We start from the raw sequence: 21,071 nt of genomic DNA, 5'->3' as shown, positions 1-21,071 counted from the left end.
AAAGGAGGCCGGGCGTCCTCTTCAGGGCGGGAGATCGCTCTTGGCAGTTCCCTCAGCAGAGGAGGCCTGACCACGTTGCTTTGCGTGGCCCTGCTGGATCAGGCGTGGTCAGTTTTAAACCAGCAGTGGTGTAGGAGGTTAAGAGCTCGTGTATCCAATCTGGAGGAACCGGGTTTGATTCCCAGCTCTGCCACCTGAGCTGTGGAGGCTTATCTGGGGAATTCAGATTAGCCTGTGCACTCCCACACACGCCAGCTGGGTGACCTTGGGCTAGTCACAGCTTCTTGGAGCTCTCTCAGCCCCATCTACCTCACAGGGTGTTTGTTGTGAGGGGGGAAGGGCAAGGAGATTGTCAGCCCCTTTGAGTCTCCTACAGGAGAGAAAGGGGGGATATAAATCCAGACTCCTCCTCCTCCTCCTCCTCCTCCTCCTCCTCCTCCTCCTCCTCCTCCTCCTCCTCTTCTTCTTCTTCTTCTTCTTCTTCTTCTTCTTCTTCAGTTGTAGAGGGGAAAGGAGCTCATTCAGTGCACCTTAGAACTAAGCTGGTCCAGGCTATGAGGATGTGTTTGGGCTACTTATGCTGTAAGCATGAGCAGTATTTAGACCTGGGCTGTTAGCTTCAATGGCCGCCATTTTTCTCCTTTCAACAGCATGGTTCCGAAAAATACTAATGCCACAGAGTATACAGAACCAGACAAAAGCTTTGGCACACCAGTTCTGTGCTGTTGGGCGACAACTGGGCTTGTGTGCCCTCCAGGAATGGAACTGGAAATTCTTTCCATTATCATTCTGGGCGTTTGGGTTGTAGCTGCAGCTGAGAACAGGGCTGTTGCCGACCCCGCTCTCTTCCACAGCCCATTTCAGTCGAGTTCATGTAGGAGAACATTTTAATAAGTGGTATGTTCAGGATCAGGCCCCACTGCTGTCCTGGAGGGCCCACCCTTAGAAGAAGGCCTTTCACCAGACCGCTGTGTTCATTGTTTTGCACGTAGCCGCTGCCAATTGTGCAACTGGGCGGTCTTTTCACATGTGTGGGGCTCAGTTTTCCCTACGTGTCACGGAGAGCCCCCTCCCCCAAATCCACTTCTCCTGCTTGCTTCTATTCTGTCCTCTAGACCTGTATCCCATCCTCCAGTGCTTCTTGGACAGTGTGTGCTCTCCAGTGTTCAACTTTTGTTCTTTGACCCTTGCCTAGATCCAGTAGCATAGCGCCCACGGGGTAGTGGCAGGGGCGTGGCCAGGGCGTTCCAGGGGCATTCTGGGATGGGGCGGGCGGCACTGCGGCAGGGGCACAGAGCACGCACGCACCCCAGGCACAGTTTTTTCTCACTCCCCCCCTGCCTACACCCACAAGGGAAAATAGCCTTCATCGATCTAAACAGCATTCCAAGTTGACTATGCTCTGGGCATGCCCCCTGAGAAGCAAATTTGGATGTTTAATGGTTTCTGGATACCTTTGAAGTAGGTATAAAGAATCCCACTTGTGGCTTTGTGCTTCCTCTTTAGCCAGATTGTTTCTTGGGCCTTTATTTGGGAGATGGTGCTTAAGATTTGACATTGTTATGTCACGTACAGTTAGAGAAGGGGGTCTGGTAGGAGGACTTCTGCTTAGTGAATTTTGACAGCCTCCCAAAAGATCATGAGCGCTTTACCCTTTTGGCTTCTGTTTGGTTCCAGGGTCACCGGTGGGGAACTCTTTGAAGATATCGTTGCCAGGGAATACTACAGTGAGGCTGATGCCAGGTAAGGGCCCCCGTAATTCCAGCTAGCCAGACTCAGAAGTGCAACCCTGCTCTCCTATGGCTTCCTGCCCCTTGTCTGCACCTTAAATTCAACTTTTGATTTTCCACGAAGTTCTCTTGACAGAGCCCCCTTGGGCGCTGCCGTTCTATGAAGCCACCAACCGCTGTGGCAGTTTTCCTCCTGTTACCTCTTTGTGGCCTTCTGTGCAGTTCCACACTGGGGCTGTGCTTGCGTGTGTGCCTGCACAAGAGACCACTCAAGGAACAAGTTACAGGTAAGTGCAACGTTGTTTTTGAGAGTTTTGCTATCAGTGTGGCATTTTCTCAGTGCCTGCAACACAGGTGCTGCCCGTTTGACTTGCATGAAACAGGGGGAAGAGGTAGGCCCCTGTGCCCCTAGTTGACGCTCAGCTAAGCACTGCTGTGGAAGGAAAGAAAACCTCACTTCTGTTCCACATCTCTTCTGATGTGCAGCCTAGAAGAAGGCCAAGGAAGGTGTGGGCCTCCGGGTCAGACATGTTACAACGTCTTTGATAAACCCCAGCTGCAAGAGGCCCTGGGCCTTCACTCCAGTCTCCTGTTTCAAGACAGGCTGGTCTGTCTGGTCACAAGGACCTAAAGGTGGAGGAAAAGAGTGTTGCTTCATTGTTCTGTGGGGGAGTTAAATCACACGCCGTGGGGAAGGTGAGGAACTGGGACTATCACTGGCTAGAGAGAAAGCGTCGTTTCTAGGCTCTGTTGGGGAGGGGGCAAAGCTATGAATGTCTTCTGCAAAATATGCACAAGTGAGAAGAGATGCAGACAGGCCTTTCGTGCTGAGGTCAAGAAAAGATCCCAGGGCCTGCCTGTTCCTTTGCTCCTGGGGACATAACTGCCTCCATATGTTCTTCAAAAGGGACCTTTCAGCCCTTTTCTTTGCCTAAGAAGACACAGTTTGGAAGGTCATTCCAAGGTGATGGAGTTGCTAGGGTGGAATGGTCTACCTCCAGCTGTCCGGGCCCTGTGGGACCTTGGTGAGTTCCGCAGGGCCTGCAAGACGGAGCTATTCCACCGGGCTTTTGGAGGGGCCGGCCGTGGCCCTACTGCCCCCCACCGAAATTGAGGCTGCCTCTTCCCATCTTTTTATTACGGTTGGGCCCGATCTACTGATTCCACCGCGGGCCCTGCCTATACCCTCCCTTTCTTTGGGCCTTAGATCGGGCGCCGTTTTAAACAACTTCTGTTTTATGAAAAACTTTGGTTGTTTTCATTTCTAGTTCCCTGTTGCTTGAAGTGGCTGCATAGGTTTTAAAGGGTTTAATGTTTTTATGCTGTTGATTTGCTGTTCGGTAGAACGGCTGTACTGTGAGCCGCCTCGAGCCCTTCGGGGATGAGGCGGCCTATACGTTCAATAAATAAAATAAATAAATATCTGGGAACCCCCGGTTCAAATCTCCGCTGTGCCATGCAAGCTTGCCGAGGGTGGACCTTGGGCTCATCACACCCCCTCACAGGGTGGTTGTGAGGATCAAATGGGGTAGAGGAAGCTGCTTTGAGTTCCCTTTGGGAGGAAAGCACGGTAGAAATGAAGGAAATAAGTCTATTAAATGTTTGTTACTTGGATTCCGGGAACAATTGGGAGAAGATGACACTAATGAGAGGCAAAAAACCTAAGTAACAAAGTAATAAAAACAGATTTAACAGGGCCACAAAACTGCAGAGGGCACGAATGCAACTTCTGATCAGCGATGTACTTCCTTCCATTTATGATTTGAGTCATTGTGGTTTGGGAAGTCTTGAATCAGGTTCCAGTTCATCATGATGTTTGTCTGGGCCAGCTGAAGCTGGCTAAACCCCACAAATGGTTATTCTCCACTGGGACGAGGCTGAAGTTTAAAGAGTACTGCAGAGTACATTTCTAGAGAGTCCTGTAACTCCAGTTGGCCTGGGCGACTGCATTCAAATGTCACAGCAAACTGAAGTTTGAGCTGGAGCTTCCCAGCAAGGTGGAGAGAAGAAGTGGGAGCTCGAAATCATGCCCATCACAGATGCAGGGTTATTGCGATGTCTGAATGTGGCCGGTGAGGGGCAAACTGTGGTTTGCGCCATAAAAAACTGGAGCTTGGTTTATTTGTGTGTGCGCGTGTCCCTCTCTTCCCCTTTCAGCTGAGATAGACAATTTTCTGGTTTGATTTAGTCTTCGTTCAGTGCGGCATCCAAATTCAGGTGATTCTGCAAACTGGGGCTTTCTTAGACTCTGGGAGGAGAAGACTTCTCCAAGAATCCTGGCTTGCCCACAGTCTCCCTTTCGGTGAAACTCCCAGATGTTAACATGACCAGACATTGTGGTTAAAGACCTCCTAAATCGAGGAGTCTTCAAGACCAGGAAAGGGATTTGGGCGTCTTAGTTGATAGTTCCATGGGAATGTCAACTCAATGCATGGCAGCTGTGAAAAAGGCAAACTCTATGCTGGGGATAATTAGGAAAGGAGTTGATAATAAAACTGCAAAGATTGTCATGCCCTTATATAACCGCACTTGGAGTACTGTGCAACCGCACGTGGAGTACTGTGTCCAGTTCTGGTCGCCACATCTCAAAAAGGATATTGAGGAGATAGAAAAAGTGCAGAGAAGGGCAACGAGGATGATTGAGGGACTGGAGCACCTCCCTTATGAGGAGAGGCTGCAGCATTTGGGACTCTTTCGTTTGGAGAGGAGGCGTCTGAGGGGGGATATGATTGAAGTCTATACAATTATGCATGGGGTAGAAAATGTTGACAGAGAGAAATTTTTCTCTCTTTCCCACAATACTAGAACCAGGGGGCATTCATTGAAAATGCTGGGGGGAAGAATTAGGACTAATAAAAGGAAACACTTCTTCACGCAACGTGTGATTGGTGTTTGGAATATGCTGCCACAGGAGGTGGTGATGGCCACTAACCTGGATGGTTTCAAGAGAGGGCTTGAGACTTAGATTTTATGGAGGAGAAGTCGATTTATGGCTACCAATCTTGATCCTCCTTGATCTCAGATTGCAAATGCCTTAACAGACCAGGTGCTCAGGAGCAACAGCTGCAGAAGGTCATTGCTTTCACATCCTGCACGTGAGCTCCCAAAGGCACCTGGTGGGCCACTGCGAGTAGCAGAGAGCTAGACTAGGTGGACTCTGGTCTGATCAAGCTGGCGTGTTCTTATGTTCTTATGTTCTTAAGGGTCTGGAAAGACCCTGTGCACACAAGAGCCGTCTAGGCAAAAGGTTGTCTGAGCACAGATCGGGCATCCCATCTTCTTGGGCTTCCATAGGAGAGGTTTGGGATGAGGGCATTTACAGATGCCCCTTTTGTGACTGGTGAAGGAGAGCAACCGCAGAGTGCCCTGACCGTGGCTTTTGACCGGGCCCTTCTCTCTGAGCAGCTGTCCCCAGCTCACCCTCTGTTCCCCCTGCCCACCCCTTCCTCCTGCCCGAATTGGCCTAGCACTGCCCAGCATGAGTCATTGCTAGCTGGCTTGTCCCTTTGCTGTTTGGAACCACATTCCAGACCGGAGTTTGTGCCAATCTGACTTTCCTCCATCCCCCCGTTGCTCTTTTGCCATTTTTGGCCAGAAAGTCTCTTGCTTTGGAGCTGTCTCTGTTCTAATTATATACTTTCCGCCCCCCACCCCCACCCCCGTTCTGGGATGGAAGAGATAGTCACGACCGGCCCCTTTGGCTGGGCGGTGGGGAACAGCCGTGTCCTTTCCCAGAGTGACTGTCTGCTCTTAGAGCAAATCCTACAAACATTCCCCGAGCCTCTCCTCTGATCGCTGGCCCTCCAGAGAGATTGGCATGACGGTCTGGCTGGCTACTCGGACTCCTTCAGAGCAAAGGAGCTTAGGGAAGGAGCTGCGCGTCTGCAGATTCCCCAGAACAAACACCTCTGGTGTGATGCGGAGCCCGTTAAAAGGCAAACATCTCCATGCATCACAGAGGTTGGCTTCTGTGCCCCGAGGCCCTTTCGTGCACTAGCTGCAATCATGACTTCTTCCCAAGTGTCTGGAAACCTCTAGAACCGTGGTGGCGAACCTTTGGCACTCCAGATGTTATGGCCAATTGGCCATGCTGGCAGGGGCTGATGGGAATTGTAGTCCATAACATCTGGAGTGCCAAAGGTTCGCCACCACGGCTCTAGAATGTTGCTGATTGTTCCTTGAAATTAAGGCACTGTTTTTTTTCCTGTGGCGCATACTGTGTGGTTGTGGTGTTGTCCTGGTACGATGCTTACAAATGGCACGTTACTCTTCTCTCTGCAGCATTTATTTTTTTATTATTTTATGTTTCCATTTATATCCCGCCCTCCCCAGCATGGCTCAGGGCGGCGGACAACAACCAAATAATAAACCAACACAATCACAACCAACCAATAAAACAGTAAAAGCAACCATAAATGGCGAAAAACTCTCTCTCACACACAGACACCCAATTTCACCCACAGGAGGCCGATGATGATCGTAGGTCAGGCTGGCTGGCTCGATGGAAATGCCTGGCAGAAAAGCTCCGTCTTGCAGGCCCCGCAGAAACTGTTCTCGTCCCACAGGGCTCTGGTCTCACCTCAGTATGACATTAGAGAGGGAGAAATGCAGACAGCCAGCTTTTTGCATGCTTTGGCGTTTGGCACTCGGACGAAGGAAAGGGGGGAGCTGCAGATGAAGAAGAAGAAGAAGAAGAAGAAGAAGAAGAAGAAGAAGAAGAAGAAGAAGAAGAAGAAGAAGAAGAAGAAGAAGAAGAAGAGGAGGAGACTCAAACGGGGCTTACAATCTCCTTGCCCTTCCCCCCTCACAACAAACACCCTGTGAGGTGGGTAGGGCTGAGAGAGCTCCGAGAAGCTGTGACTAGCCCAAGGTCACCCAGCTGGCGTGTGTGGGAGTGTACAGGCTAATCTGAATTCCCCAGATAAGCCTCCACAGCTCAGGCAGCAGAGCTGGGAATCAAACCTGGTTCCTCCAGATTAGATACACGAGCTCTTAACCTCCTACGCCACTGCTGCTCCAAGTGGGTCCCCAGCCCCCTTCTACAGGAGCATCAGGCTTGCAATGGACCTCCTGCACGGAGCATTCCACACTGGCAGGTGCCCCGTGCGCTCCTTTCCAAATGTAGTGGGAGAGGCTGCTATTGGATTAAATCCACCTGGAGTCTTCTGGATGTCAGCCACTGCAGCCTGGATTGACCAACAAATGTAGAGTGTTATGTGCCTCTCTTATTCAGATCTCTGTGGGCAACTGAGGAAGGAAGACTGGGTGCTGTGGGTTTTCTGGGCTGCGTGGCCATGATCTGAGAGTTTTTGCTCCTAACGGGCAAAAAGTTTGGGCGAAAAGTTTGGAGCAAAAACTAGCAGATAACAGCCGCACAGCCCAGAGAACCCACAACAGTCAGTTGACTGTGGCTGTGAATAAATTGAGAAAGGATTTGAAGTGTCCAACAGCATGAGTAGAAGCAGCAAGCCTTTATTGGCATAGACAGCAGTACAACAATAATAAAAACAGATTAAAAAGCATATACAATACAGGATATACATGTTAGGACGAAGGAAATCTACTGGCATTTAGTAATTTCCAGGAGAAAGTCTGCCACTATCATACAGAGAGAAGGGTCAGGGTTGTCCAACAAGTAGTGTAATCTAATTAAATTGGGGAGATCGGGCAAATGTAAAGGAGTGAGATTCACATACTTGGATCTGATTTCCTTGAATCTGAGACAGTGAAGTAATTGGTGGGCCAGAGATTAAACTGAGCCATCATTACATGGGCACAATCTTTTAGTCTTTTCTTGCTTATTAAATCTGCCATGTAACAAGGCAGAAGGCATAACATTAAACCTGGCGAGCATTATGGCTCTCCTTTGAACAGGGTTTATTAAGCAATACAGCACGAGTAGAAAAATCAAGAGAAAAGAGTTTTAATTATACTAACAGGGCCCAAGGCCTTCCCGTTTCCTGTTCTTTTCCCTGCTCTATTTACTAAACTGCTGATTGATTGTGCTGTGGGTGTCCCATTCAAGTTTGAGATCGCAGATGCTGGATAGAGTGAGGGAGACATGCATGGCCTGCTGATCGATGGCCTGCGCTAGTTGTTCTGCTGGCAAGTGCTAGCTAGGAAATGGCCAGACAGACCAGAGTCCAGTCGGGCAGCAAGCAAGGTGCAGTCAAGACAGTCCGGAGTCAGGACAAGCAGCAGGAAAGGCGTGGCCAAGGCGCAGGCAGGAGGTCAGGCAGGTTGGCAGGCTGAGAGTTGGAGGTCAGAGGCAGACCAGGCCCATGGAGCTTACCGGGAGGTACACTCCTTGCACCCAGGCAGCCAAGCCCAAGGCAGGGTTTATATAGGAAATTCTGGCTAATGAGGCTAGGATCCTGCAAGGACTCAGCTGTAGATGCCTCCATTTCGCAGAGCCTTCTACCACACCTACCAGCAATATGAGCACTTCTCCTTTTACTCTGTAACGGTAGGTTTTGCCTTTGCCTCCTTCGTGCAATTGGCTCTTCTGAGCAGCTGTGGCGTAGTGGCTAAGAGCAGGTGCATTCTGATCTGTAGGAACCGGGTTTGATTCCCCGCTCTGCCGCCTGAGTTGTGGAGGCTTATCTGGGGAATTCAGATTAGCCCGTGCACTCCCACACACGCCAGCTGGGTGACCTTGGGCTAGTCACAGCTTCTCGGAGCTCTCTCAGCCCCACCCACCTCACAGGGTGTTTGTTGTGAGGGGGGAAGGGCAAGGAGATTGTAAGCCCCTTTGAGTCTCCTGCAGGAGAGAAAGGAGGGATATAAATCCAAACTCTTCTTCTACTCTTCTGAGCTTCCTGATGGCTCCCCCAGCTGCCCGGCATCAGGCTCTGCCTTGTCTTGTCGGGAAGGTCTTGGAGCCGGCTCTGCTGCCTGCATTTCCTTGCAAGGAGCCAGCTCTGGCGCCACAATGACTTCGAGCTCTACATCGGAGCCCTCAGGGACCAGAGACTGGCTCATGACACTAGTTTTCTGTTGTTAGATTTTAAGTTTTGCATTTGTTTTAAAATGTAAGTTTTGAATTATTTATAATGTTTGTATATTGTTTTATCAGATGTTGGAAACTACCCTGAGTCTGAAAGGGGAAGGGCAGTATGCAAACCTAATAATAAAATCTAATAATAAATACAAATCTAATAATAAATAAATAGATAAATAAAAACCCATGATCAAGATTAAATCCAGCTGCAGGGGTTTTTTTTGGGGGGGGGGTGTATTAAACATATTGCACATCCTGTTGAAACTGGGCTGGTGCCCATTTATGTACAGCTTTGGCAAAATAGGAATATGCCAAACCTGTGTCCTAAAATGCACATGTGTGATTGTCAAAATCCCAGCTCATGTACGATGCCAGGCACACAGGATCTTGCCTGGATATCACTTGTATTACAGCGGTCTGGTCTTAAAGTCGTTAGCCAGGCTGCCTTTGGAGTTGTTGCTGCACAAGTCCCTTGAGATACCTGTCAAAGCACTGCAGGGCTGAGATCCTGCCTTCTACGAATGGCCAGAACAGTGTGGGAAGATAGGAAAAGTGCCGTGGCTTCCCTGTGGTACGGAGTGGGGAGCTGCAGTACCCCAACCCTAGCTCTGCTCGTGACCTGGGTCTGATTCTGAAGGGTCTCAGGTCAAGGTTGACTCAGCCTTCCATCCGACCGAGGTTGGTGAAATGAGTACCCAGCTTGCTGGGGGTGAAGTGTAGACAACTGGGGAAGGCCATGGTAAATCATCCCATAAACCACAGGTGTCAAACTCGCGGCCCTCCAGATGTTATGGACTACAGTTCCCATCATCCCCTGCCAGCATCATGGGAACTGTAGTCCATAACATCTGGAGGGCCGCGAGTTTGACACATATGCCATAAACAAAGTCTGCCTAGTTAATGTTGTGACGTGACATCACTCTGAGGGTCAGTAACGACCCCGTGCTTCCACCTGTTTTTCCTTTGATCTTCCCAGGACCCCCAACAGGGAAGCAACGGCCACATCAGATGTCCACAGAAATGTCCCTTATTGGTTAAATCCATGTTGCATATTGTTCCCTCTTGATTCTGCTGGTTTTGAGTGGGAGGTGCTTTCTGCCTTGATTGTGGTTTCTAAAATAATATATAAAACAAGTAACACTCTTCTTTTCTCCCCCCCCCCTCCCCTTTCTGTCCTTCAGCCACTGCATTCACCAAATTTTGGAGAGCGTCAATCATATTCATCAGCATGATATTGTACACAGGGACTTAAAGGTAATCCCCGCTCAGTGCCTTTTAGCGTCGGTGTTAGAGGTCAAAGCTGGTGAAAGCAGACCGAATAAAGACGGGCACTCAAAGAAACCCTCCTTTTCTGACTTAGCTGTTGGTAGAGGGTGACGGCAGCAGCGGTGGCACGTCTGCTCAATAGCCATTCAAGTAAGATTTTTTCTCCAGTCCAAGACCGTTTCCGATTCAGAGGTCAGGGTGGAGTCGATTCTCACGCTTGTATTTGTAGCAGGAGACAACTTGTGTGAAAACAGAAATTCTAAATGAATTTCAGACCTCTGTGTCCCAAGTTACTGAGTGCCGAACCGATAGAGAGAAGTGAGACTTATTTTTCTGCCGGAAAATTTTTGAAGGACAAATAAAAACATTAGGCCAAAGTTACTATGTGCCCATTGGCCCTGTGGGTTGGGGTCTGTCTTTCCCCTCTCAGTAAAAAGTGCTACGCTTAAACGGAGGAGGCTGTTGTCCTTTAGCTTGTGGTTCTCCCTCGGCTCATGTCAATTTGCAGCAGTTCCAACATCAGTTTGTGCAGAAGCAAGGACGTAGGTAAGGGGATGGGGTTCTTGGGTTCAAACTCTACCCCCCCCCCCATTGCATGTCCGAAGCATTGCATGTCTGCCTCCCGTTGGTGGTTTTTTTGCATTTTAAAGTGTTTTTTTGGTTTTTGGCCCGCAGGGGGTGCATTTTGTAGGCTAGCGGCACCACAATTTCAGGCTGTTGTCAGGTGACACTCCTGCTGACACCACCCAGGTTTGGTGAAGGTTGGCTCAGGGGGTCCAAAGTTATGGACTCCCAAAAGGGGTGCCCCCATCCCCCATTGTTTCCAATGGGAGCTAATAGAAGATGGGGGCTACATCTTTGAAGGTCCATAACTTTGGACCCCCTGAACCAAACTTCACCAAACCTGGGTGGTGTCAGCAGGAGTGTCACCTGACAACAGCCTGAAAGTTTGGTGATGCTAGCTTAACAATTGACCCCTGACAGAAGGCACCCCCCAAATTTCCCCAGATTCTCCTTTTGAATCCAACCCCTTCAGCATGGATTTAAAGGGAGAATCTGAGGTCCCCAGTTTAAACATTGAAAGTGATGCTGTTTCAGGGTGGGGTATAATCCACCCCCAAACAGCATCACTTTCAATGTTGTTTTCCCTTTAAGATGGATTTAAAAGGAGAATCTGGGCTCCCTAATTTAAACACCATTGAAAGTGATGCTGTTTGGGGGTGGATTTCAGCATCACAGCAGCCACACATGGGGGCGGGGGGGCGCAAACCTCAGGTTTTGCACCAGGCTCCATTTTCCCTAGCTCCCCCTCTGCCTGGAGGAGAGGGAGAAGGGACTGCCAGCTACCAACTGGGAGCCCAGCCAGTGGGGGGGCGGGCAGGGCAGGGGAGTCTGCCATCTCTGGCCTCAGAGAGCTGCTTTTATAAGCACTGAGGCCGGGGCCAGGGCTTGGGGAGGTGTGGCCACGCCCCCAGGGCCAGGTGGGGGCGTGGCCTTGCCCCCGAACCCCCCCATAAAAAATCTATACCTACATCATTGTGCAGAAGGCATCTTTTAGAAGTTTCTTGAGCACGGTGTCAGTAAAATCCTCTCTCCTGCTGCCGCTGCGCCCCCCCCCCCCCCAGTGCCTGGAAGAGAAGCCCGTGTGTTTGCCTCCGAGCAAACAACCAGTCTTGATCCATTAGGACAGGAGACAGAAAACAGCACGGGGTGAGATCATTTGCACGTGGCATCAAACCAAGTAAGGCAGATGAGACTCTCCAGTGTAGATGGATGCTCGGTGATGGGGCCAGAACTGGCCAAGGGCCGCCGTGCTGAATGCTTGTTCCTTCGGTAGTTGCTGACCGTCATCTCTGGCCCCATCCATCAAGGCAATCCCAGAAAGCGATGAAGAGGCCGCTGTTTTCTAAGAGGTTTGGCTAAAGTTGTTTTACATGTTGGTGCTGCATCTAGAAACTGTAGGGCAGTGATGGCGAACCTTTGGCACTCCAGATGTTATGGACTACAATTCCCATCAGGCCCTGCCAGCATGGCCAATTGGCCGTGCTGGCAGGGGCTGATGGGAATTGTAGTCCACAACATCTGGAGTGCCAAAGGTTCGCCACCACGGCTGTAGACCATCTTTATTTTGTGGGCCTAGCAAAAATTAGCACATTTGAGTTGCAGTTTCAAATTACACAGACAGTGGCTCATTCCGCTCATGCAGAATAATGCACTTTCAAACTGCTTTCAGTGCTCTTTGAAGCTGTGCGGAATGGCAAAATCCACTTGCAAACAGTTGTGAAAGTGGTTTGGAAACGCATTATTTTGCGTGTGCGGAAGGGGCCAGTGTGTGTTCACCAAATGTCTTTGTGACACTTTGTGGTGATCCACAACTCGTGCTGTGCCATGAACATGCAATGTGAGAAAGGTACACATCCGCACGTCTCAAAATATTTGGGTCGTCGGAAGTCCTTTGCCCGTTGTCCGGCAGCAACAACTCCCAGACACAGGCAGACGCTGTGGGAAAGGCACGCTTTCTGCCTTCCATTTCACTTCTTACGGACAGCTCTCCAGAAACAAGTCAGTCCGTCTCCCACGGGGCGAAGTGATCTCGAGGGAGGCTGCTCAGTGCCACGGTTCTGGGGAAAAGAGTGGAAAGGAAGAGGCTCTTGGGCTCTGAATCACTGGCGGCAGCCAACCCACAACACTTAGCAAGTACATTAACACACACACATACACACACACACCTGGATGCTCTTCACCCATGTTGGCGGCAAGATGCCTGTGTGCTGCCTTCAAGAGTCGCCCTGTCTGTTTGCTTCCCCTGAGAGGTGACGTTAGTAGGTGCCGCAGGTGCTCTAAACAGCTTGCGATGTAAAGCTCGCTTCTCTAGAAGGACTTTGGCCCAGGTGGCCGATTGCTAAGAGCTGCAGTCTCCCCGGACTGTTCCACTTTCGGAGGGGGGGGGGGTTGCATGCTCACAGAGGCAAGAAGGCAAGGGTGCCTCTGGATGGGGAATGCCTAAGAAGAATGAGAAGAGTTTGGATTTACACACCCCTCTTTCTCTCCTGTAAGGAGTCTCAAAGGGCTCCCTAGTTTAAACAACATTGAAAGTGATGCTATATTTTAAGGGGGGGGAATCCACCCTGAAACAGCATCACTTTTAATGTTGTTTAGAGAGCCCAGATTCTCCTTTTATATCCACCTTAAAGCGATACTCTGGGCTCCCTAGTTTGAAAAACATTGAAAGTGATGCTGTTTCAGAGTAGATTCCCCACCCCCACCCCAAATAGCATCATTTTCAATGTTGGTTATTGTGGGTTTTCTGGGCTGCGTGGCCGTGGTCTGGTCGATCTTGTTCCTAATGTTTCACCTGCATTTGTGGCTGGCATCTTCAGAGGTGTATCACAGAGAGAAGTCTGTTATACACTGTGTCCAGCTTTCTCTTATAACAGATTTCTCTCTGTGATACACCTTTGAAGATGTCCACTCCAAAGGGGGGAGAAGAGCTCCTGGCCTCTAAATTAAGCCCCTGGTGGATAGGAGCAGAGCAGGTGACGCTCGTGGGGCGGTGGTTGTGGGGGGAGCTTCACTTCCTTTCCTGAAGTGCTCTTTGCCCCGCCCCATCCCTGGCCGAAGCAGAATAAATCATTCAGATCCACACTGTTTTGCTGAGGTTGGGCTGCTCTGAGGCATCAGCCGCTCTTGATCCCAGGTTTGGGCCCCCCGTTGCAGGAGTCTATGCAAATAAGTCCGAGGCGAGCAGCGTTTTTTCTTGTTTGCCGATCTGGTGCTTGGGGGGCCTCGTGGGATATTCTCTGGGAATTGTATCACAGCAGCTTGCTAGCGTCTGCGGCAACGGGAATGCCTCCACATGGATGTGTCAGGAGCCAGTCTGGAAAGGCGCACTCTCAGCGCCACCTGTTGTCCATGTGGGGCACTTGAAATGCGGGACCTTGGAAGGACGAGCGCACCCATCGCATTGGGAGGGTTGCCAAGGAGAATCCCTGCGGCGTCACTGGGCCACCGTCAGCGGAAGGGACTTGATTCCCTTCTTGGGAAATTGGCACCTGTTGGGATTTGCTGTCACGACCCGTGGGAATGTCTCCACAGTCAAGGGTGAGGTTTGGGGGGTGGGAATTTTTTGCAGAGGATGGAAATAGTCGAAGGGGGTGGGGAAATAACCGGGATTTCTGCTGTTTGTCTTCTTTCCTCGGCTTCCTCCGTGCTTCAAATTTTTCTCTCTTTCTCACAATACTAGAACCAGGGGGCATTCATTGAAAATGCTGGGGGGAAGAATTAGGACTAATAAAAGGAAACACTTTTTCACGCAACGTGTGATTGGTGTTTGGAACATGCTGCGACAGGAGGTGGGGATGGCCACTCACCTGGATAGCTTTAAAAGGGGCTTGGACAGATTGATGGAGGAGAAGTCGATCTATGGCTACCAATCTGGATCCTCCTTGATCTCAGATTGCAAATGCCTTAGCAGTCCAGGTGCTCGGGAGCAGCAGCAGCAGAAGGCCATTGCTTTCACCTCCTGCACGTGAGCTCCCAAAGGCACCTGGTGGGCCACTGCGAGTAGCAGAGAGCTGGTCTAGATGGACTCTGGTCTGATCCAGCTGGCTTGTTCTTATGTTCTTATGTTCTTATGTTCAGCCTGAAAACTTGCTACTGGCCAGCAAATGCAAGGGGGCGGCCGTCAAGCTGGCAGATTTCGGGCTCGCCATCGAAGTCCAAGGGGAACAGCAAGCCTGGTTCGGTAAGTCTGTTGCCAACGCCTCCCCTTGGCTCTCAAGCGAGGGCCAAAAAAGCAGGAGCCAGCGGCAGCCGACACGTGGCTCAAGTCAGGCACCAGCACTGATCTCAGCCCCGCCTGCCCTCCGACTCGGAGCAGCAGGGGCTGAACACACAGGTGCTCACATGAGAGGGACCCGGCTTTGGCAAACCACAGTTCCTTTCCACCCAGGCGGGTAAACTGAGCAATTTTGGGTGGGCTCTTTTGTGGACACCTGCCTTGATGATCATCCAGGGCAGGGAGGAGCTGCTCCCTTACGGACTAGGCCAGTGATGGCGAACCTTTTTGAGACCGAGTGCCCAAATTGCAACCCAAACCCCACTTATTTATCGCAAAGTGCCAACCCGGCAATTTAACCTGAATGCTGAGGTTTTAGTTTGGAAAAAACTGGTTGGCTCCCTCTTCCTCCGCCCCACCCGCTCGAGCAGGGGCCAGCCTGCTCAAGCCTCCGCACTGTGCCTCTCCAGCATCTCTGCCTCCTCTGTGCCCCCCCCCCTTGGGCAACAGCCACCCAGAGCACAGGCACCCGGCTTGCCAGCTGAGTCATCCCTGCTCATCACGGTGCGCACACGTCGTGCTCAGTGGCCCAGGCCAGCCTAGGTGTGTGTGTGTGGGGGGGGTAATTTTATGCCCCCCACATGACGAACTCTGTGTGTGCGTGCCCATTTCTGGCCCCCGTGCCATAGGTTCGCCATCACTGGACTAGCCTGAGTTCTGCCGTCGTCTTCGGAGGTTCTGATTCGGGTGCCCCCACCTTCTGGGATTCAGCCAAACAGGCGACCTAGAGGAAGCCCTTCCTTTTTGGTCATGGCTCTGGAACTCTCTTTCCAGGGAGATTCACAGAAGCATAGAAACCTGGTTCTGGAAGGTCATCTAGTCCAACTCCCTGCACAAGGCAAGACATACACAGCTGTCTCTCCCCTGGCCCCCCAGTGGCCCCTGTTCTATGCCAGAAAAGGGCAAACAGTTTCCAGAATCTCTAGGGTGGCCAATCTATCCTGGAGGAAATTCCTTCCTGACCCCCAAGTGGCCACTGGTGTTTCTGTGGGGATGTGAGAAAGGGCCGTGGGAACCAAGCGCTGGTTCATGCCGTCCTTCCCTCCCACCCTCTCAAGATCTGCAGAGAATCAGCCTTGCTGTCAGATGGCCTCTGCTTAAAAACCTCCAAAGGAGAGCCCCCCACCTCCTGAGGAAGCCTGCCCCACTGAGGAATTCCACTGCTCTGCCTGCCAGGGAGCTCTTCCGCATATTTAGCCAACAGTGGGGCTTTCTCACTTAGCAGGCCAGCTCACACCAGCTCACGCTATTCTAGCAAAGACTGGTTCCCCACTTCCACCCGCTTCCCAAGTGCTGGGTCATCAAAGTGGTGCCGCTTCTTCAGCCAGGAATGGCCAGCTGTATGAGGTGGTGCAAGAGCTGCAGCGTCGGCTGCCAAGTGCACAGTCGGCCTTGCAAATGGGGCGCCTGGCTGGACCCTGCTGCTACTTTCCGAGGTGCGCAGCAGAAGGTAAGTGGGGAAAGCCCCAGGGTCTCCTTATGTTGCTGTATCCCACTACCAAGTGAAAACTTCAGATTGTGTTTGGCATTCTCTCCGTGACCCCTCCTTTCTGAGCAGTGTTTTTAATTGCTCTTTTTACATTGTGTTTGTATACTTTAACTTTATGAATGATGTATGTTTCAGGGAGGTTGATTTTACTGGTTTTAAAGAGCCAGCGTGGTGTATTGGTTAAGAGTGGGAAACGCTAATCTGGACAACCAGGTTTGGTTCCCCTCTCCTCCACATGAGGAGTTCTCTCAGAACTCTCTCACTCCCACCTGCCTCACACAGTGTCTGTTATGGAGAGGAGGAAGGGGAGGCAATTGCAAACCACTTTGAGAATCCCGATGGCCGATAAAGGCAGAATATAAATCCAAACTCTTCTTCTCTTCTTCTTAAAATGAGATTTTCATCATGTATGTTTTAAACTGTTAGATTTGTTGTATTGTCTATGTTTTCATGGCCGAATCACTGGCCAGCAGCTGGGCTGTGTGGTTTAGTTCTAGCAGCATTTTTTCCTCGACGCCGCTTCGCATCTGTGGCTGGCATCTTCAGAGGATCTCTGAAGATGTGGCTGGCATCTTCAGAGGATCTCTGAAAATCCTCTGAGGATGCCAGCCACAGATGCAGGCGAAACGTCAGGAGAGAATGCTGCTAGAACACGGCCACACAGCCCGGAAACCACACAGCACCCATGTTAGATTCCTTGTTGGCGCATGTAATGGCAGAAAGGCAGAATATAAATTGTGCAAAGAAATTAACGGGAGACATTCTTTTGACTCCTAGGGCATGTATAACAAATAAAGGTGGGCTGGAATGTTCCTCCCTAAGAGACACTTCTAAATTTGATCCTTCGTGCCCTGGGCTATGAGGCCTCTGGTGGGTGCCAGGTGTCAAAAGAGCAGAGTCACAGCTTCCAAAAAGTGGCCCACGTCCCCATCTTTTCAGCCTCCTCCCCTAAACAAAGCCTGCTGATCCAAACTGTGTGGCATGACCGCCGGATTTCGCCCCCCTCCCTCCCTGCCACCTGCCGTTCTTCACTGTATGCTGCTTGCATGGGAGGAGGGAGCTTTGAGCCCGGTGAGGTCAGGCTTTACATTTTGGATCACCGGACATGACGGAGATGGGGGGGAGGAGAACAAGAGGTGGAGGGTGGGGCAGAGGTGGGATCCAGCAGGTTCTCACAGGTTCCCGAGAGTACTTTACTAATTATTTGTGTGTGCCGAGAGGGGGTGACTAATGGGTGATTTTGCCATGTGATTTTTGCCTTAGTTACGCCCCTCCTCTCAGCAGTAGCGCGCAGAACTTGAAGCAGTCTAGCAGGAGGTGCACTGGCGTGCGTGGCAGCTTGCGCCTGTGTGCATTCGTTTCCCACCCAAGGACTCATGAGCTGCCAAGCTCTTGCCACAGCCCCTCCCAGAAATGCCCCCCCGGAATGCCCGGCCACGCCCCCGTCGTGCCCCGCCCAGCCCCATTGGCACTACGCCACAGTTTGAATCCGACCACCATGGGAACCTGTTACTAAAATTTTTGGATCCCACCACTGGGGTAGGGCTTTTTTGCACAACCATCCCAGTCAGGTGACCTCTGATTCCAACATCCTGACCCTCTTCCCATAACATCCTGTTACTGCCCGGAGACCCAACAGAGGAGAGCTTGATATGAGCCTGTCCTGCTACCTCATGGGATCCTTTCCCCCTTGGCCCATAATCTCAGCGACTGTCCCCATTCCAGATGTGGCACCTGGAAATCGATGCTCCCAACTGGGGCAGCAGCCTTTCTCTTTGGACAAGCTGAATGTAATAATGGGGTATGACCTAGAGCAGGGGTGTCTGACTCCGGCCCTCCAGATGTTCGCAGACTACGATTCCTTTTTTTATTGTATAGAATATTATTATATTTGTTACATTCAATATATTTGTTCCAGCTATACATTTTTCCTTTTTCACCCCCCTCCCCCCTCTTTTCCATTGATTATTTCAAGCCAGCAGCAGAAGGTTCATTCTTCTTATTCTCTTGTTCCATCGTTCTTCGTTAAATCCGGCTTCTTCCATCCATTTTTCATACAATGTCCATAGCGTCATAATCTCTTCTAGTTTCTCTTGCCATAGTGTATTTTTTGCCAGTCTCTCAAAAATCTCTAACTGAATTTGTTCCCAAATATATTCCAACCATTTTGAGACTGTCCATTTCTTGTTATCTTTGCAGCCCAACGCCAACACTGCGTGTGCTGCTCTAATCATTATTTTATACATTGGTTCCAAATTTGCAGACTATGATTCCCATCAGCCCCTGCCAGCATGGCCAATTGGCTGATGGGAATTGTAGTCCATGAACATCTGGCGGGCTGGAGTCAGACACCTCTGCTCTAGAGCTAAGGTTCCAGGCCTGGGGCTCAGAGGACAGCCTGTTTAACTGATAGCCTCTCTTTGGCATAAACAACTCTGCTTCCTTTTCGAACTGCTGAAGAAGAAGAGAAGAAAAAGAGTTTGGATTTATATCCCCCTTTTCTTTCCTGCAGGAGACTCAAAGGGGCTCACAATCTCCTTGCCCTTCCCCCCTCACAACAAACACCCTGTGAGGTAGGTGGGGCTGAGAGAGCTCCGAGAAGCTGTGACTAGCCCAAGGTCACCCAGCTGGTGTGTGTGGGAGTGCACAGGCTAACCTGAATTCCCCAGATAAGCCTCCACAGTTCAGGCGGCAGAGCGGGGAATCAAACCCGGTTCCTCCAGATTAGATACACGAGCTCTTAACCTCCTACGCTGCTGCTGCTCCTGGGCCTGAGCTCATTCTAAATTTTGTGCCCACCTTCTGATGGGGAAAGGAAGGGCCCCTTTATTTTTCTGGTGCTCATTCTGTGGGTTTTATCTTTGGCAGGGTTTGCTGGCACTCCAGGCTATCTGTCCCCTGAAGTCTTAAGGAAAGATCCTTATGGGAAACCGGTGGATATCTGGGCATGCGGTAAGGTTTTAATCAAGCCTATTTGCATTTGGTTTTGTGATTTAAAAAAAATTCAACCTGAGAACTGCCCTAAACAAGAAAACTGGGAAGAAAAAAATGGGAGAATTCGCTACAATGCCCAAGTTAGGTAATCTTGAAAATAGGCTCATTCCACACATGCAGAATAATGCACTTTCAAACTGCTTTCAGTGCTCTTTGAAGCTGTGCAGAATAGCAAAATCCACTTGCAAACAGTTGTGAAAGTGGTTTGAAAACGCATTATTTTGCGTGTGTGGAAGGGGCCAATAGAAAGGCTGAAACAGGCATTTGACAAGAAATTGAAATTATATTTTAGGTGCTGTGCTGAAAAGGTTAAAAATGATGTTTTAGTTTGATAATTTTTGCATGTTTCTCAGATTGAAAAATTACTAGCTAGACTCTTTACACCAAATGAATAAATATTGTGGTTGTAGTTAACATATTATTAGCAAAGCAGTGGAAATTAAATAAGGAAAAGTAGAACTTCCCCCAAATTAAAAACTTTAAATGCAGTGTTTTATATATATTGTATAATATTTTTTGCTTTCATTTACTGTATTCTGGTTTTTTTTCTGTTTTCTGTATTTTGATATTTTATATAAATGAGAAAATAATTTTTAAAACACATTTAAAAATGCAACCCCGGTTTCCTAATGAAGGCGAATTTGGATATGAAGACACAGAAATCGTCTGTATGCACAGAGTCATGTTGGCCGAGCTTAGAGGAGACAGCGTTGCACAAGCCCCCTTGAGCCTCAGAGCATTCATTGAAAATGCTGGGGGGAAGAATTAGGACTAATAAAAGGAAACACGTCTTCACACAATGTCTGATTGGTGTTTGGAATTTGCTGCCACAGGAGGTGGTGGTGGCCACTAACCTGGATAGCTTTAAAAGGGGCTTGGACAGATTTATGGAGGAGAAGTCGATTTATGGCTACCAATCTTGATCCTCTTTGATCTGAGATTGCAAATGCCTTAACAGTCCAGGTGCTCGGGAGCAACAGCCGCAGAAGGCCATTGCTTTCACCTCCTGCACGTGAGCTCCCAAAGGCACCTGGTGGGCCACTGCGAGTAGCAGAGAGCTGGACTAGATGGACTCTGGTCTGATCCACCTGGCTTGTTTTTATGTTCTTATGTAGAAGGGACTGTGACTGAGTGATAGAGCCTCTGCTTGGCATACAAGAAGCCCCAGGTTCAATCCCTGGCAGCTCCAGTTAAGTGGGATCTGGCAGCAGGTGATGTGAAAGGCCTGAACCCAAGATTCTGCAAAGCTGCTACCAGTCTGAGCGCATATACCAGTCTGCTGCTGACATGTGTTGGAGGCTTTTGCAGCCGGAATCAACGGATGGTTTTGTGTTTTCCAGGCTGTGTGGCCACGGCGCACCCCCCACCCCCCCCCAAAAAAGTACAGTGAGATGCAGAGGCATGCCCAGGCAAACTGGAGCCCTGGGCAAAACCTGAGTTTGATGCCCCCCCATGGGTGGCCACCCTTCCCCCCCATGACCAAACAATGATTTTTTCCACCAGGTCTTTTCAAAGTCACCATAACATTATAGAACAGTGGTGGCGAACCTTTGGCACTCCAGATGTTATGGACTACAATTCCCATCAGCCCTTGCCAGCATGGCCAATTGGCCATGCTGGCAGGGGCTGATGGGAATTGTAATTCATAACATCTGGAGTGCCAAAGGTTCGCCACCATGGTTATAGAACATTCCCCAACACACAAATCTGAACATAGCAATGGGCCATGCCACACAGCAGAAATAATTTTTGGAA

At 50.0% G+C, this 21,071-nt stretch overlaps 1 protein-coding gene across 1 annotated transcript in view; it reads left to right on the top strand.

The window, feature by feature from the left end:
• CAMK2G (calcium/calmodulin dependent protein kinase II gamma) overlaps positions 1–21,071 on the top strand; it is a gene marked incomplete at its 5' end in the record, with an annotated part of 143,315 nt that overhangs the window by 41,511 nt on the left and 80,733 nt on the right. Inside the window, 4 exons of the mRNA XM_048504468.1 lie at positions 1,678–1,743; positions 9,912–9,984; positions 14,638–14,740; positions 19,191–19,274. Of these exons, the coding sequence (XP_048360425.1) occupies positions 1,678–1,743; positions 9,912–9,984; positions 14,638–14,740; positions 19,191–19,274 (326 nt within the window). The remainder of the gene's footprint in view (positions 1–1,677; positions 1,744–9,911; positions 9,985–14,637; positions 14,741–19,190; positions 19,275–21,071) is intronic.

The sequence above is a fragment of the Sphaerodactylus townsendi genome, linkage group LG07 (genome assembly GCF_021028975.2).
Source record: "Sphaerodactylus townsendi isolate TG3544 linkage group LG07, MPM_Stown_v2.3, whole genome shotgun sequence".
Lineage (NCBI taxonomy): Eukaryota > Metazoa > Chordata > Lepidosauria > Squamata > Sphaerodactylidae > Sphaerodactylus > Sphaerodactylus townsendi.
This window is presented reverse-complemented; position numbering and strand designations above follow the sequence as displayed.